The 16,005-nt window shown below is 43.6% G+C and overlaps 1 protein-coding gene across 2 annotated transcripts in view; it reads right to left on the reverse strand.

Moving 5' to 3' along the window:
- Positions 1-16,005, reverse strand: part of ACVR2B (activin A receptor type 2B) — a 108,789-nt gene that overhangs the window by 39,115 nt on the left and 53,669 nt on the right. Inside the window, exon 1 of one of the 2 annotated variants that reach the window (XM_032408981.1) lies at positions 1,290-1,551. The exons of the other annotated variant lie outside the window; for it this stretch is intronic. Within the exon in view, the coding sequence (XP_032264872.1) occupies positions 1,290-1,341 (52 nt within the window). The 5' untranslated portion in view covers positions 1,342-1,551. Of the gene's footprint in view, positions 1-1,289; positions 1,552-16,005 lie in introns of those variants that run through there. 2 annotated transcript variants of the gene reach the window in all.

Raw genomic sequence — 16,005 nt, forward strand, 5'->3', positions numbered from 1 at the left:
GCTACACTGTGACCAAATACCAATAAGAGGGTCTTCATCCTCTCCTCCCTGCGCTCAGGCTACGCAGCTCCAAACTCCACACAGACAACTCACTTGCTTTGGGTGTAGACAACTAAGCCACGCTACGTTAAAAGGAGGCCGAGAGTGGGGGTGGGATAGGATGGAGATCCCCCATCGCCACCCCCGCAGGAGCGCGGGGATCCCTGCCCCGCCCCTGCACGCCAGGCCCCGCCCTTCACGGGTTTCCCAGACTCCGCGCTGCTGCCACCGCGGGCGGCAGGGGACCCGCGCTGCATGTGTAATGGGGGCTGGGAACAAAGACGCGCAGGACCCAGGGCACCGGCTTCCGCGCACCAACCGCCCCGACCTCCCTGGGCTTCTCCCTGGAGCTTCAATGCGCGGCTCCCCACGCTTCCCAGGGCTACCTGGAGCCATCCGAACCGGAATGCGGGGCCCATCCCTGCGCGCAACCCGAGTTGGGCGCGCCCCAACACCGCTAGAAGAGGAAAATCACTGCTTGGGCCTTGGGGAAAAGCGCTTTCCCAGCGGAACTCCGCGTGTATACACCCGCACCCACACACCCTCAACCACAGGCACGCGAGCTGAACGCTAGCCCTGCCGGTCACCCACCCCCGCCACGTGCTTCTCAGAGGCAGAAACGGACCTGTTAATTCTTCTTTGCACCCCACCTCCCTTCTCAGGGGCCCCGAACAAAGCGGTCCCGTAGGGTGACCGCACCTCGCGTCCCGGGGCAGCCGCAGGGAAAGCGAGCGTAGGTGGGAGCTGGCGCCAACCGCCCGCCTTGAGGGGAACACAACGCAGACGCCGGTGGGATGGGGTGCAGGAGATTCCTGGCTGTGTGAAGCAGCCCCCTTCCCTTCGCTACACCTAATGGCTCTGAGGGTCGCGTAGTCCTGCCCCCAGCCCCTCCTGCACCTACGATCCCGCCACCCCCGGGTTAGATCTGGCCACCTTCCCCACGCTTTGGTTTTCCTCTCACTCTCCCTAGGTTCCACGCGCCCGAGTAGCCTGAACCCCGACCCTGAGGCTCTGGATCCCGGCCCCGATCATGGGGTCGCCAGGCCGTCGCACAAACAAGATCGTCCCCCCATGATCGGCGAGCGCGGCGCCCAGCGCGCCCCCAGTCCCCGCCCCGGGAGGTGCAAGCTGGGTGCAGGTGGCGCGGCGAGGAGGCCACGGGCCCGCCCTTTGTTGGTAAACACCGCGCGGCGCCCTAGACCGTCCCCGCGCACCCTCCCCGCGCCCCCCACGCCGCGCCCAGTCCTTACCCGCGCACAGCGATCCCCAGAGGAGGGCGAGGGCCGCCCAGGGCGCCGTCATGTTCCGCGGCGCCGCCCCGCGGACACCCGGAGCCCGCGAGCAGGGCCGCGCGGCGCTCCCGGGGCGCGCAGGGCCCAGCGGCGGCTGCGCTTTTCTTCCCGCTTCTTCCTTCGGTCTCTTTCCCCGCGCGCTTCCTGCGCCTTAGTCCCCGGGCAGCGTGCAGGCTCCAAGGGCCGGGCGGCGGGGCCGGGCTCAGGGCAGCTGCGGGCGGCGCAGGCTGCGGCCCGGGCTCCGGGACGACGCGGGGGCCGGGGGGCGGCGGCGGGGCGCGGGCCGGGGCGCGCCCGACTCAGGCATAGCGCGGCGGGGCTGGGCCCGGGCCCCGGGCGCAGGGGCCGAGTCCGGAGGGGCCATGAACGGGGGGGAGGGGTGGGGGGAGGGGAGCTGAACCGAGTCCAAAATGGCTCCTGAGCCGCGGCCGCGGAGCCGAGCCAGCGGGGAAACCCGGATGTTGGATACAAAGAGGCGGGCGAGCTGGGCGGGGAGGGGGAGGGGAGGCGGGCCCTCCGGCCGCGTGGTCCGCGCCCCCCTCAGGGGCGGTGCCCCGGAGAAACAACAACAAGGAGGCTCCGCCCCCAGCCCGCGCCCTCCGCCCTCTGGGAGGTCGCGTACCACCGCGGGATTGGAGGGCGAGGCAGGGCGCGCTGACAGAGGTGGCGGCGGTGGGCCCCGGGACCCCGTGGCCGCCGCACCTGGGACTCTTGCTCCGCGCTAGAGCCCACCCTCCCGAACGCACGCTGCCCTGCGATGCGGGAGTGGGTGGACAGCCACTGGACTTGCCTGGATTCCCTCCCCGCCCCGCGCCTCCGTTTCCCCACCTTTGAAATGTGGGTCAGTGTGAACCGTGGGAGAGTCGTGTCTTTCGTGCCGAACTAATCGGCAGAACAGGTTATCTTCTCTGAAATGACAGGTAGTCCTCCACGTCTGCAACCCTAACACACACACTCAAAGGCACAGATGGGCATCCTGTAGTTGGACCCACCTGTCTGAGAGAGGGCGCCGAGCCCCTCCCCGCAGAGGAGCAGCAGGTGGAAAAGGACCAAAGGCAACTGGCTTCCCCAACCTTACTCTAGTCCTCAGCACTCCCACCCCCACCCCACCCCTGCTTCAGTCTGCACCTTCAAAACTGTTCTCAATTGCCTCCAGTCCACCCAGTTGAAGATCTTGTCTGGCGAATGGTTCTGCTGTCCTCTTCACCTGCCACGTTCCTCCTTGGGGCCCCTTGTTCTTCATCTCAGATTCCACTCTCCTTATCACACAACCAGAATTTAGGAAGGTCACGATAGGGCTCCCAGCTAAAGATGGAAAGCCCATCACAACTCAGGGATGAGATGCAGGACCCTTGGATACAGAAATTGTCCTCTGGCTTCTCCTGACTTGCCACAGCCTTTCTTGGAGCAAGGCAGGAGCAGGGCAAGGACAACCAGGAAGGAGGTGGTGCCTGGAAATCTGAGTTATTTCACTTCTCTAAGCCTGTTTCCTTACACAGAAAGTGAAGAGGTTAGATTCCTCTGCTTTGCATTTTTCAAAAAGCAGAAACTTTATACAAACAAAATATTATGTAAAAGTCCACCATACAGAACAAAATTGCCTTGATTGATGTCGAAATGAGGGCCCACCACCCTAGTTTCAAAAGCATCAGGAGCATCTGGGTAGTGACTCCAAAGTGTGGCATCTTTGGAGTCCAGAAAGATTGAAGGCTCTAAAGGTCCCTTCCAGGTCCGGAAAATCCTGTGGAAAACGACAGCACCTCCTTGCCACAATCCCTGTATGGGCCTTTTAACACAGGATTGAATGCTACTGTGTGCTGAGCAAGAATCAGTGTGGTATGGGATACCCTGGTTATGTATCAGGTATTTGGTAATCCTACAGGAGGCTATATCGACAGACACATGATGGCAGGGGAAGCAACTCCATATTCAGAATAAGTGGCTTTTCTAGGAAAGATAAATCGATGCCTTCTCCCTACTGGTAGGTATCAACTATAACCCACTGTGCCAACAATTAGATTGGCTGTTGCCTCTCTTCTACTCCACGCCAGGAGAGGTATCACAATAAGGGCTCAGGGTGCAGTGAAAGAGGGAAAGTAATTATATTCAGGCTTTTAAAACTTCTACCAGATTCCAGGAAAGTGGTAGCTCGGTTGGTGGCTGCACAGTTTTTGAATTCTCCCAAAATCCTCACAGAGCAACTACATGAAAACAAAAACAAAAAACAGAAAATCCATGTGCATTTACAAGAAAACTAGGTGACAAGGTTTCATCCAAAACACCAAAAATACAAGCAAATGGAGACAAACTACAAACTACCAACGGCAATAAAATTTACATGGACCAGCATCTATGCAAGGGGAACCTGAAGAACACAACAAGGTAGATAAGGTTCATGAGAACAACAGAATCCCTAAACAGCTAAGAGAGATTCATTGGAAAGCATGGCTCAATAACTTAAGAACAGTAGGTGAAACTGGGAGGGGCTTCCCCAATCCGACCACAAGTGAATGCAAGGAGACTCTTTTAAGAATAGAAAGAGTTGGAACAGTTTGTCCCTGTGAACTTTTAAAAGTGATTAGCCAGGGATACCCTAGGGTGGTTCAGTCAGTTAAGCATCTGTCTTCAGCTCAGGTCATGGTCCCAGAGATCCTGGGATTGAGTCCCGCATCGGGCTCCTTGTTCAGTGGGGAGCCTGCTTCTCCCTCTGCCTGTCGCTCCCCCTGCTTATGCTCTGTCTCTCTCTCTCTCTGACAAATAAATAAGATCTTTAAAAAAAAAACTGATTAGCCAGGCCTCTGTTTTAGATCAGATTCCTACACTGAGGAGAAACTGCTAGAGGTGGAATCAAAATTGAGCTAGATAAGGTTTTTTCTTCCGGCCATCACACAGGAACCGGAATCACATTTGCCCTTCTACCATAACAAGAAAAATGGACAAGCTATAGGAGGCAACTATTTTTGGACATTACACAAGCTGTAATCCCTGAGAGAGAAAAAAAAAAAATGAAGGGAGCCTTATGATTGCCCCTGCTTTCTGCCTGGAGACAAATTCCAGTCCACAATGCAGGAAGCATATCCCAAGCAGAGCCTGGCAACCTTGCAGAGTTGAGAACAGAAAGTGAGACTGAAGATGGAGAAGGCTACAGCAAATTTAAGAGCAAATTTTACTCTGGCAGAGTACCAGAGAGGAGGGAATTACATAAAGAAAGCTGGGCATCTGCAGAGGAGTCTCCTTGGGTCTTTTCCTGAATTCTGAATTGTACATACATACAATGAAACTCCATGGGGTGAAAGAAAGAAAGACAGAGGAGCTATAAGCTGAATAGCACCAAGAACTCACACAGGAAAGGTAAGTTTTTATAGTTCTAGCCATCCAGAGTGGAAAGTCCTGATTCAACACCCAGGACCCTCAGAGTGGAAACCCAAAGGGTCATTCCATATAGTAGTGGAGGTAAACTAGCCAAGAATAAAGGCTCCCCCTGTGAGCCCACAATATCAAGCCTTGAACTGATCCAGCTGATACATAAGTAACTTAAGTATTAACCAGACAAAAGTTTAACACTTTTAAAAGGAATTCAACAAGTTCTGACACTCTGCAATAAAACATGAACAATGCCCAACATCTAATAACAATTTACTAGACATGAGAAAAAAACAGGAAAATGTGACCCATTAGCAGGAGAAAAATCAGCCAATAGAAAAAGAAAAGAGAGGGGCGTCTGGGTGGCTCAGGCGTTGAGCGTCTGCCTTCGGCTCAGGTCATGATCCCAGGGTCCTGGGATCAAGCCCCGCATTGGGCTCCCTGTTCTGCGGGAAGCCTGCTTCTCCCTCTCCCACTCCCCCTGCTTGTATTCCCTCTCTCGCTGTGTCTCTCTCTGTCAAATAAATAAATAAAATCTTAAAAAAAAAAAAAAAGAAAAAGAAAAGAGAGATGATGGAATTATCAGTCAAGGATTTTTTTTTAAAGCCTGTTATAAATATACTGAAAGATTTAAGGGAAATATGAACATAATGAAGAGAGAATGAAAATATTTCAAAAATGGACTTCCAGAAATAAAAGAAATATACTATCTTTTTTAAAAAAGATTAACTGGATGAAATTGGCAGCATATTAGACACTATGGAAAAATAAGATCTATGAATTTGAAGACATAGCAATAGGAACTAGCCAAATTAAGTATGGGGGAGAAAAAAAAATGGAAAAAAAATTAACAGAAACTCTATGCCCTGTGGAACAATATCAAATTGTCTAACATGTCTAACTGAAATCCCAGAGAATACAGCAAAAATATTTGAAGAAATAATGGCTAAACTTTTTTCCAATTTCATGAAAACTAGAATCCCACAGATCCAAAAAGCTTAGTAAACCCCAAGGAGGATAAACACACACACACACATACACACCCCACATCCTGCAGCAAACATGCAGTTTATCATAAAAAAAAAAAAGAAAATCATCTCTTAAGATCAGGAATAAGGCAAGGATGATTGCTCTTCCCACCTCTATTCAACATTATACTGGATGTTCTAGCCATTGGAACAAGGCAAGAAAAAGAAATAAATATTGGAATGGAAGAAGTAAGACAGTTTTTTTTTTTTTCACAAATGACATGACATATGTAGAAAATCCTACCTATTCTACTAGTGCAAAATACCACCAGAACTAATAAGTGGATTTAGTAAGGTAGAAAATACAAGATCAAACAAAAATCCATTTCTATATGCTAGCAATTATACCACAGAGCATTTCTATAAGCTAGCAATAAACAATTAAAAAATGAAAAATCCTTACAACAGCCTCAGAAAATATTAAGTATATATGAATGGCCAATAAGCACATAAAGGTGCTTGACATCACTAGTCATTGGGGAAACACAAATCAAAACAATGAGATACCACTTCACACCCATTAAGATGGCTATTATCAAAACAAAAAACCAAAACAAGACAAAAACAGAAAACACCAAGTGCTGACAAGGATGTAGAGAAATTGGAATCCTTGTGCATTGTTGGTGTGAATGTAAAATAGTGCAGCTGCTGTGGAAAACAGTATGGCAGTTCTTCAAACATTAAACACATGGGCCACCTGGGTGGCTCAATGTCTTAAGCGTCTGCCTTCAGCTCAGGTCATGATCCCAGGGTCCTGGGATCAAGTCCTGCATCGGGCTCCCTGCTCAGCGGGAAGTCTGCTTCTCCCTCTCCCGCTCCCCCTGCTTGTGCTCTCACTCTCTCTCAAATAAATAAAATCTTTAAAAAAAATTAAAAACACAGAATTACCATATAATCCAACAATTCCACTTGCAAGTACATGCCCAAAAGAAATGAAAGCAGGGACTTAAACAGAAATTTGTACATCAATATTCACAGCAGCATTATTTGCAATATCCAAAAGACAGAAACAACTCAAACATTGAGCAACCAATGAATGGATAAATGAAATGTGGAGTACACATAAAATTATTCAGCCTCGCTACATGAATGAATCTTGAAAACACTTTGCTAAGTGAAACAAACAAGACACATGATTGTTGTTGTCTGATTCCACTTGTTGTGGATTGTTGTATGTTTCCACTTATATGAGGTACCTAAAATAGGTAAATTCACAGAAGCAGAAAGTAAAATAGTGGCTATCAGGAGCTGGGGGAAAGGGAATGGGAGTTGTAGTTTAATGCTAAAGAGTTTCAGTTTGGGATGATAAAAAAAGTTCTGGAGATGGACAGTGGTGATGGTGGCACAACATTGTGAATGTATTTAATGGCCTTGAATTATATACATAAAAATAGTAAGTTCTATGTATATTTTTAGCACAATTTGAAAAGCATTTAAATAACGATGAATTTAACAAAATACATGTAAGACATGTACACTAAAAATTAGAAAACTTAGGGATGCCTCGGTGGCTTAGTCAGTTAAGCATCTAACTCTTGATTTCAGCTCAGGTCATGATCTCAGGGTGCTGAGACTGAGCCCCATGTTGGGCTCTGCATGGGGCATGGATCCTCCTTAAGATTCTCTCTCTCCCTCTCCCTCTGCCACCTCTCATTTTCTCTCTCTCAAAAAAAAAAAAAAATTAGAAAACTTAGCTGAGGGGAATTAAAGAAATAAATAGAAGGAAAGAAGTAAATAAAAATGCCCCATGTTTGTGGAATCAGTACATACAGATCTTCCTTATTCTTTTTTCTTCTGTACCATAATCCATTCAACTGGTCCTATGTTAATCAATATTTTCTTTTTTCCAAATATTTTGCTTTATTAATACTTTCACGCAGATTCTTAGTGAAACTGTTAGATCACATTCATATTTAGTTTTGTTAATTGCACTCATACCAGCTTCACAGCCTTGGTAACAGAGCATTTTATCAAAATTTTGGATGTTTGTCAATTTTGTAGATGAGAAATGATACTATGGAGGAGGTTGAACATTTTAAAAAATGCTTAAAAAGTATTTATTTTTTCTGTCCATAGTTTGTTGTTGTTTGTTGCTGACAATTTTCTTTTTTCTTTTTTTTAAAGATTTTATTTTTTATTTGTCAGAAAGGGAGAGAGAGAGAGAGCACAAGCAGAGGGAGAAGCAGACTCCCTGCTGAGCAGGGAGCCCGATGTGGGCCTCAATCTCAGGACCCTGGGATCATAACCCGAGCTGAAGACAGGCGCTTAACCGACAGAGCCACCCAGGCGTCCCTTGCTCATCTATTTTTACACCTATTTTATCTATTTTTATACCTCTATTTTAAGTATTTTAACTTTTTTTCTGCTGCTGTAAATGGGCTCTTGTCCTTCACAACATATAATTTTTATTGATTACATATGTAAACACTGCTTTTTTTATATTAAAACTTTATGTTCTGCTACTTTACTGAATTTTCTTATTTGCATTATTTTTAGCATTGATTCTCTTAAGTTTTATCTCTTCCTTTCCTATTCTTATGCCTTGGTTTTCTCTGGTCTAATTGCACTGGCTGCTACCTTTAATACACTATTAAATAGTAGTGACGGTGGTGGACTTCCTTGACTTATTCCTGATTCTAGGAGGAATGACTCCAGTGATTCCTCATTAAGTAGATGCTGGCTTTTACCAGGTTTTTTTTTTTTTCTTTCTAATCAGAAATGAGTGTTAAGGGACACCTAAGTGGCTCAGTGGCTTAAGTGTCTGTCTTCAGCTCAGGTCATGATCCCAGGGTCCTGGGATTGAGTCCTGCATCAGGCTCCTTGCTTAGCAGGGAGCCTGCTTCTCCCTCTGCCTTCCACTCCCCCTGCTTGTGCTCTCTCTCTCTCTGACAAATAAATAAATAAAATCTTAAAAAAAAAAGAAAGAAATGAGTATTAAATTTTGTCAAAAGACTTTTCAACAGCCACAATCAAATTGCTTGTCTTCTTAGATCTATTAAAATGGGGAACTGTATTCATTGATTTCCTAATACTGGACCACTCAGGAATAAGCTGCACTTGATGATGACATCATCTTCAATGCCCTATTGGTTTCTGTTTACTGATATTTTCATTTGGGATTTTCTTATTGATATTAATCCAATAATACTTGATAAACTTATCATTTATAAATATGATTTACACTAAATCATAGACAATTTGACAAAATTGGTAATAATTTCATTGATATTAATAAGAGATTGATATGTAGTTCCTTATTTTATATAATCTTTATGAGGTTAGGTATTGTAGCAGTTATCTATTGTTAAAATAATGCTGCCTAACAAGCAGCCAGAAAGCCTGAGGCTTACAACAGTAAAAGGTTTATTGCTCATGTGACTGAGGTGATTCTGATATGGGCTGGGCTAGCCTACACATCTGCAGTTCAACCAGGTGTTGGCTGGAGCACCTGGGACAACCAGGCTCTTTCCATGTGTCTGTCACCTTCTCATGTTATCATGTAATGCTGTTTTTGCAAGAAAAACTCACTCATGCAAGTTATTTCAAGCCTCAGCTTGCATCTCATTTACTGATATGGCCAAAGCAAGTCACACAACCAACCCTGAGTCAGAAGGGGAGAGCGTGGCAAAGTTGCATTTCTGCAACTATCTCAGTTTTCCCTCATGGCCGCAGTTATACACACCACCCCACATGTAAAATATGCACATTCCCATCCCAAAGCCCTGCAAAATCTCAATCAGGTTTAGGATTTCACAATCTAAGTAAAGTCTGGTTGTGCCTACTCTTGTTTTTTTTTTTTTTTAAGAGAGGGAGAGAGAGCATGTGCATGTGCACAGTGGGGACTGGTGGGAGAGGGAGAGAGAGAATCCTAAGCAGGCTTCACACCCAGTGTGGAGCCTGATGCAGGGCTTAAACTCATGACCCTGAGATCAAGACCTGAGCTGAGAGCAAGAGTTGGACACTCAACCGACTGAGCCACCCAGGCACCCCCGGTTGTGCCTACTCTTGATCCAAAGACATATGAACCAAAAAGTCCAATTATTTGTTTCTCAAATAGCCAACATAAGTGGGTGGAAACAAGGACAAGATCATTGCAAAAGCACTATCATTTGGTAAGTGTAGGAATGAAAGCAAATAGCAGTCACTTGCCCATAGCAATTCTAAAATCCCACTGGGAATGTATGAGCAGGTTCCCCTGCTCTAGAGATGAGGAATGGTTTGTGATTAAGGCCTAGTTCCTTGGGTATATGAATTATCTATTGCTGCATAATAGTAAGTAACTACTGTTATAACCACAAACTTAGTGGGTTAGCACAACACCCATGTATTATCCGAGTTTCTGTAGGTCAAGAATCTGGGTATGATTTACCTGGGTCCTCTAGTCCTCTGCTTCAGAACCTCTCACTAGGCTATAATTAAGATGTTGGTCAGAGCTGGGGTCTCATCTGAGGCTTGACTACGGAAGGATTCACTTCCAAAGTCATGTGAATTGCTCCTTGTGAATTGCTGGACTGAGGGCCTCAATCATTTGATGGTCATTAGACAGAAGCTGCTCACTTCCCTGCCATGTGGGTCTCTCCATAGGGCAGCTTACTTCATCAAAGGTAGCAAGGGAGAGTCATTAGAGTCTGCTAGGAAGATAGCAGTTATACTTATATGTAACATAATTACAGAAGTGACATACCATCACCTTGGCCATTTTTTATTAGAATCGAGTTATAGGTCCTGCTCACGCTGAGGAGGTGGGAGTTACACAAGGGTGTGAATACCGGGAGGCAAGGATCACTGCAAGTCATTTTAGAGTTTATCTGCCACACTGAAAGTGGCATCCCAGTCCATTGTTCTCCGTGGCTCTTGGCTTCACCCTCTACATCTTTCACTTTGCATGGCCCTCCTTAAACACTTCTGAAGAGGGCATTGGAAAATATGCCTTCTGAACAACTTCCTCAAAATGCTTCCTGTCCAAAGAAAGTTGGGGGCCCAGAGTCTTTTTACATTTAGTCCCTTTTAATCTAGGTTGATGTCACTTTTATTAGTATACCTCTCCAAAAAGTTCTGTGGATCTTCTGGGTCTGATTTGAATCCACTCTCTACACCAAAAGCCATATCCAATCATTTTGAGATATCACTTGCTCTCTGGGCTTAATCACTGATATTTTAGGTATCAAGCTGCTGTGAGACAAGAATCTTATATTTCCAGGAAGTCATTTTTAATCAACTGGAAAAGTCTGTTAGACAATGCCTTGATTCTTTCAGAGGTCTTAGCCAAGTGTCTTTCAGCCCTTGATTTTGTTTTTACCTAAAGCTGTATCATAAGTCTGATATCTTTATTGGCTTAAAGGGATGGAGATGAGGAAGTTATTGTTCTAGTATCTTTACATTCCATCTAAATTCTACTTCAAATCTGGCTAGTTCTTTTCTGAGTAATAGTCAGCTGACATTTTCAACATTCTGCCTAGAAATGTCTTCTCTCAAGCCCAAATGTTCAGGAGGTACATTTTCTGTCTTCCAAGTTACCACAGGTGCTCAGTTTCTTTGCATTTTTCAGCCTCCTAAAATAATTTTCTCACCATTTTTCCAAGCCCCACCCACAGCCCAGCTCCAATGTCACATATAATTGTTTTTTGATTTGGCACCAATTTCTATGTCAGTTATCTATTACTGTGAATAAATCACTTTACATCTCAATGCCTTAAAATAATAAACATGTATTTAGCTCATGAATCTGTAGATTGGACTTGGCTGGGCAGTGCTTCTGGTCTCATCTGGACCCACTCACATGTCTGGGATAGTCAGTTACCTTGATGGCTTTGGCCAGGCAAGGTTAGGCACAAACATTTCATAATAAAGACAGAGCAAAATGAGAGAAATCTCAATTGCATAAGGACTTTCCAAGCCTATGCTTGCATCTTGTTTGTGAAAATCCCATTGATCAAACTTGCATGGCTGAGCCCAGAGTCAGACAGGGAGGACACAACAAAACTTCATGGCCAAGTATGTGGATATAGGGATAAGTGAAGAATTAGGGCTATTTTTGCAACCTAGTATTGGGAATCAATGTTATATTTGCTTCATAAAAATCTGGAAGTGTCGGGACGCCTGGATGGCTCAGTCATTAAGCATCTGCCTTCCGGCTCAGGTCATGATGTCAGAGTCCTGGGATCGAGCCACGCATCGGGCTCCTTGCTCAGCAGGAAGCCTGCTTCCCCCTCTCCCACTCCCCCTGCTTGTGTTTCCTCTCTCGCTGTGTCTCTCTGTGTCAAATAAATAAATAAAATCTTTAAAAAAAAATCTGGAAGTGTTTCTTCTTTTCCAATGTTCTGAAATACATTATATAGCAAAGGGATTAACTGAACAATGAAGGTTTGGTAGCATCCTCTTGTGAAACCATCTGAACTAGAGCCTTTTTCATATTATAGGTCTTTGATAATCTTTTCTATTTCCCTTAATGAAAATTAGTCTGCTTAAACTTTCTCTATTGGAGTCATTTTATTTTTTTTTAAGATTTTATTTATTTACTTGATGGAGAGAGACACAGCGAGAGAGGGAACACAAGCAGGGGGAGTGGGAGAGGGAGAAGCAGGCTTCCCGCGGAGCAGGGAGCCTGACGTGGGGCTCGATCCCAGGACCCTGGGATTATGACCTGAGCTGAAGGCAGATGCTTAACGACTGAGCCACCCAGGCACCCCTACTGGAGTCACTTTAGTACCTTAGGTCATTACCATTTCATCTAGGTTTCCAAATTATTTGCAGAGTTGTACAAAATAGTCCTTAAAACTAAAAATTATTTTGTTTTAATCTTAATTTTTCACTGTCATTTTTATTTTTAATATTTCTACTTCCTCCCCCTTTTACTTAAGTTAGCTAGTGGTTTGTCTCTTATTGTTTTTCTTTTTTCCTTTTTTAAGATTTTTAAAATTTATTTGAGAGAGAGAGTGCGACCAGGGGGAGGGGCAGAGGGAGAGGGATAAGCAGACTCAGTGCTGAGCACAGAGCCTGATGTGGGGCTCCATCTCACAACCTGAGATCATGACCTGAGCCAAAATCAGTGGGACACTTAACCAACTGAGCCACCCAGGTGCCCCAATTGTTTTCAAATAATAAAAATGTTCTTCATTAATTTTATTTTTTCCTGTTTTCCTAATGTGTGATTTTATCATTATTTCTTACATCCCTTCTTTTGTTCATTTTGTCCTTTTTTTTGCTTTTGAGTTGTATTTTTATTTAAGTTTTATTCTTTCGTCAATGTTACAGTATTTTAAAATTTTTATTTGAGTATAGTTGACACGTGTTATAGTATTTTAAAGCTATATTTCACCTATCAATGCTTTAATTATTTCTCACAGATTTAATTATCAATCTTTTTTTAAAAGCTCTGAAATTTTGGTTTATATTTCCCCTTTGCCCCAAGAATAATTCATAAAAGTCTTTCTCCAGGTGAAACTTAAAAATATATATTTTATTAATTTCTCATTTTATTGCATTGTGATTAAAGAAGATTGTATTACCTCTATTTTGTGGAAATTATACATGTTTTCTTTGTGATATAATAAATGGCCAATTTCTGTGAGTGAGAATAATAGGTGTATCCTCGATTATGTATTATTATTCCTTGTTATAAGATGCAAAGTTCAATATATATTCAGAAGATATATAGATTCTGTTGGAATTTTTTTTTTTAAAGATTTTATTTATTTATTTGACAGAGAGAGACACAGCGAGAGAGGGAACACAAGCAGGGGGAGTGGGAGAGGGAGAAGCAGGCTTCCCGCCGAGCAGGGAGCCCGATGTGGGACTCGATCCCAGGACCCTGGGATCATGACCTGAGCCGAAGGCAGACGCTTAACGACTGAGCCACCCAGGCGCCCGATTCTGTTGGAATTTATAGGTGAAATCAAAGAAAATAATTTAAAGTTGAAAAATGAAATAATTGAGGCTGTAACATTTGTACTAGTATACCTTCATTGTGAATTGTGGCTTTTAGCATTATAGTGTCCTTCTTTGATTTATCTAGTTGTCTCCTGAATTCCACCTTTGTCATATATCAATATTGTAATCTTGCTTTTTATGATTTGTATTTGCCTGGTATATTTTTGCCCACCTAATTTTTAGCTTTTATGGGTCAATTATTTTATTTATTTATTTTTTAAAGATTTATTTATTCATGAGAGACAGAGAGAGAGAGAGGCAGAGGCAGAGAGAGAAGCAGGCTCCCTGTGGAGCAGGGAGCCCAACGAGGGACTCGATCACAGGACCCTGGGATCATGACCCGAGCCAAAGGCAGACGCTCAACCGACTGAGCCATCCAGGTGCCCAGATCATTTTAGATGTGTCTCCTATAAATAACAGATAATAAGATGCTGGTTTGTGAGCCAATCTGAACTTTTTTTAAGTTTTTATTTGAATTCCAGTTAGTTAACATACATATACGTATGTTAACTTATATATAACTAATATTAGTTTCAGGTGTACAATATAGTGATTCAACACTTCCATACATCACCCTGTGCTCATCACAAGTGTACTCCTTAATCCCCGTCACCTTTTTTCACCCATCCTCTTACCCACCTCCCCTCTGATAACCTCCAGTTTGTTCTCTATAAAGAGTCTATTTCTTGAGGCACCTGGGTGGCTCAGTCAGTTAAGCATTCAACTTTTGATCTCAGCTCAGGTCTTGATCTCAGGGCTGTGAGTTCAAGCCCTGCATTGGGCTCCATGCTGGGTATGGAGCCTACTTTTAAAAAAAGAGAGAGAGAGTTTATTTCTTGGTTTGCCTTTCTTTTTTTTTCCCTTTGCTCATTTTTGAACTTTTTTTAATAGATGAGTTGAGCCTTTTAGTTTATTAATTTGACTCTATGCTTATTTTTATTATGTATTTACTATGTATGATGCTACATTCACTGCATGTTTTTCACTATGTGATTTATTGCTTTTATTATTGTTTCTTTGGGCATTGAGGGAGATTTCTATCTTCTAGTGATTATCTTTGTACCTTTATATAATTCTTTGTCTCTTTTTTTCCTTACTTAAGCCCCAACTATTTGGTTTGTCAACTTTAAATGATGCCCTTTGCCTTGTACAGACTGCCTTTGCAACAAAGACCTCTTTGAACTGTCCTCCTCCTCTCTCCCTTCTTTTTCATTTATTTCATTGTTACTTCTACCTTGTCAAAGAATATCATTTGATACTATTCTTTCACCCCATCTCCTCTTTCATTTTGGTTTTAAATCTGAAACTAAAGATACTCAATGCTCACCACCAGTCCTTTTGCTGAAGTTCCCCAATCATCTCCTAGTTGGTTGAAGCTTGTCTTTTAGTAAGATCCTAAGGGGTTATGAGTACAATATTTCCTGAGCTCTCACATGATTAAAACTTACATGTATCCTTGATACTTAAAGGACAGCTTAGCTTGATACAAAACACATTCTTAGTTCCTATTTTTTTTCTTTATACTTCTTGAAAATGTTGCTCCACCACTACTTGCTTTTTGAGAAGTCTGATGCCAACCTGACCTTTCCTTTGTAAGAGACTAGCTCTTTTGGTCTAGTCTTTTCCTCACCTTCAAAATTTAATATTTTGCCAGGATATGTCTCAGTTGATCATTCTGGGTCAATTTTGCTATGTAAGAAAGGGGCCCTTTCAAGATAAAGATTTAGGTTTTCTTTTTGCTTTTTCAGAAATTTCTCCTGGGGCATTTTTTTTTTTTTTTTTAAGATTTTATTTATTTATTTGTCAGAGAGAGCGAGAGCACAAGGACGGGGAGCGGCACGCAGAGGGAGAAGCAGGCTCCCTGCTGAGCAGGAAGCCTGATACAGGACTCTGGGATCATGACCTGAGCCAAAGGCAGACGCTTCACTGACTGAGCCACCCAGGTGTCCCTCTCCTGGGGCAGTTTTAAGTATTAAGCAATTCCACAGTCTTCTTTTTTGGTAGCTTCTGGGAGCTCCAATTTTGCCTGTGTTACTTCTTCTTTACCTATCATTTTCGTTCTGGACCTTTTCAGCTCTTCCTCTGTATTTTTTGCTGTCTTAGCTTTTGACATTCCCAACTTCTATATGCTTTACTGTAATTGTAGTCATCTCTATTTTTATTTGAATATGTTGTGATTTTGTCTTCATATCTATGATGGTTTTAATTTTTTGTTCAAATTGTTTCCCAAGCTTGGTCATTTCTCTTTTCACATATCCCTGTTGCTTTTTCATTTTTTTTTTTTAAGATTTTATTTATTTACTTGACACAGAGAGAAAGACAGCGAGAGAGGGGACACAAGCAGGGGGAGTGTG

The sequence above is a fragment of the Phoca vitulina genome, unplaced genomic scaffold, assembly GCF_004348235.1.
Source record: "Phoca vitulina isolate PV1807 unplaced genomic scaffold, GSC_HSeal_1.0 scaffold10, whole genome shotgun sequence".
NCBI classification, from domain to species: Eukaryota; Metazoa; Chordata; class Mammalia; order Carnivora; family Phocidae; genus Phoca; species Phoca vitulina.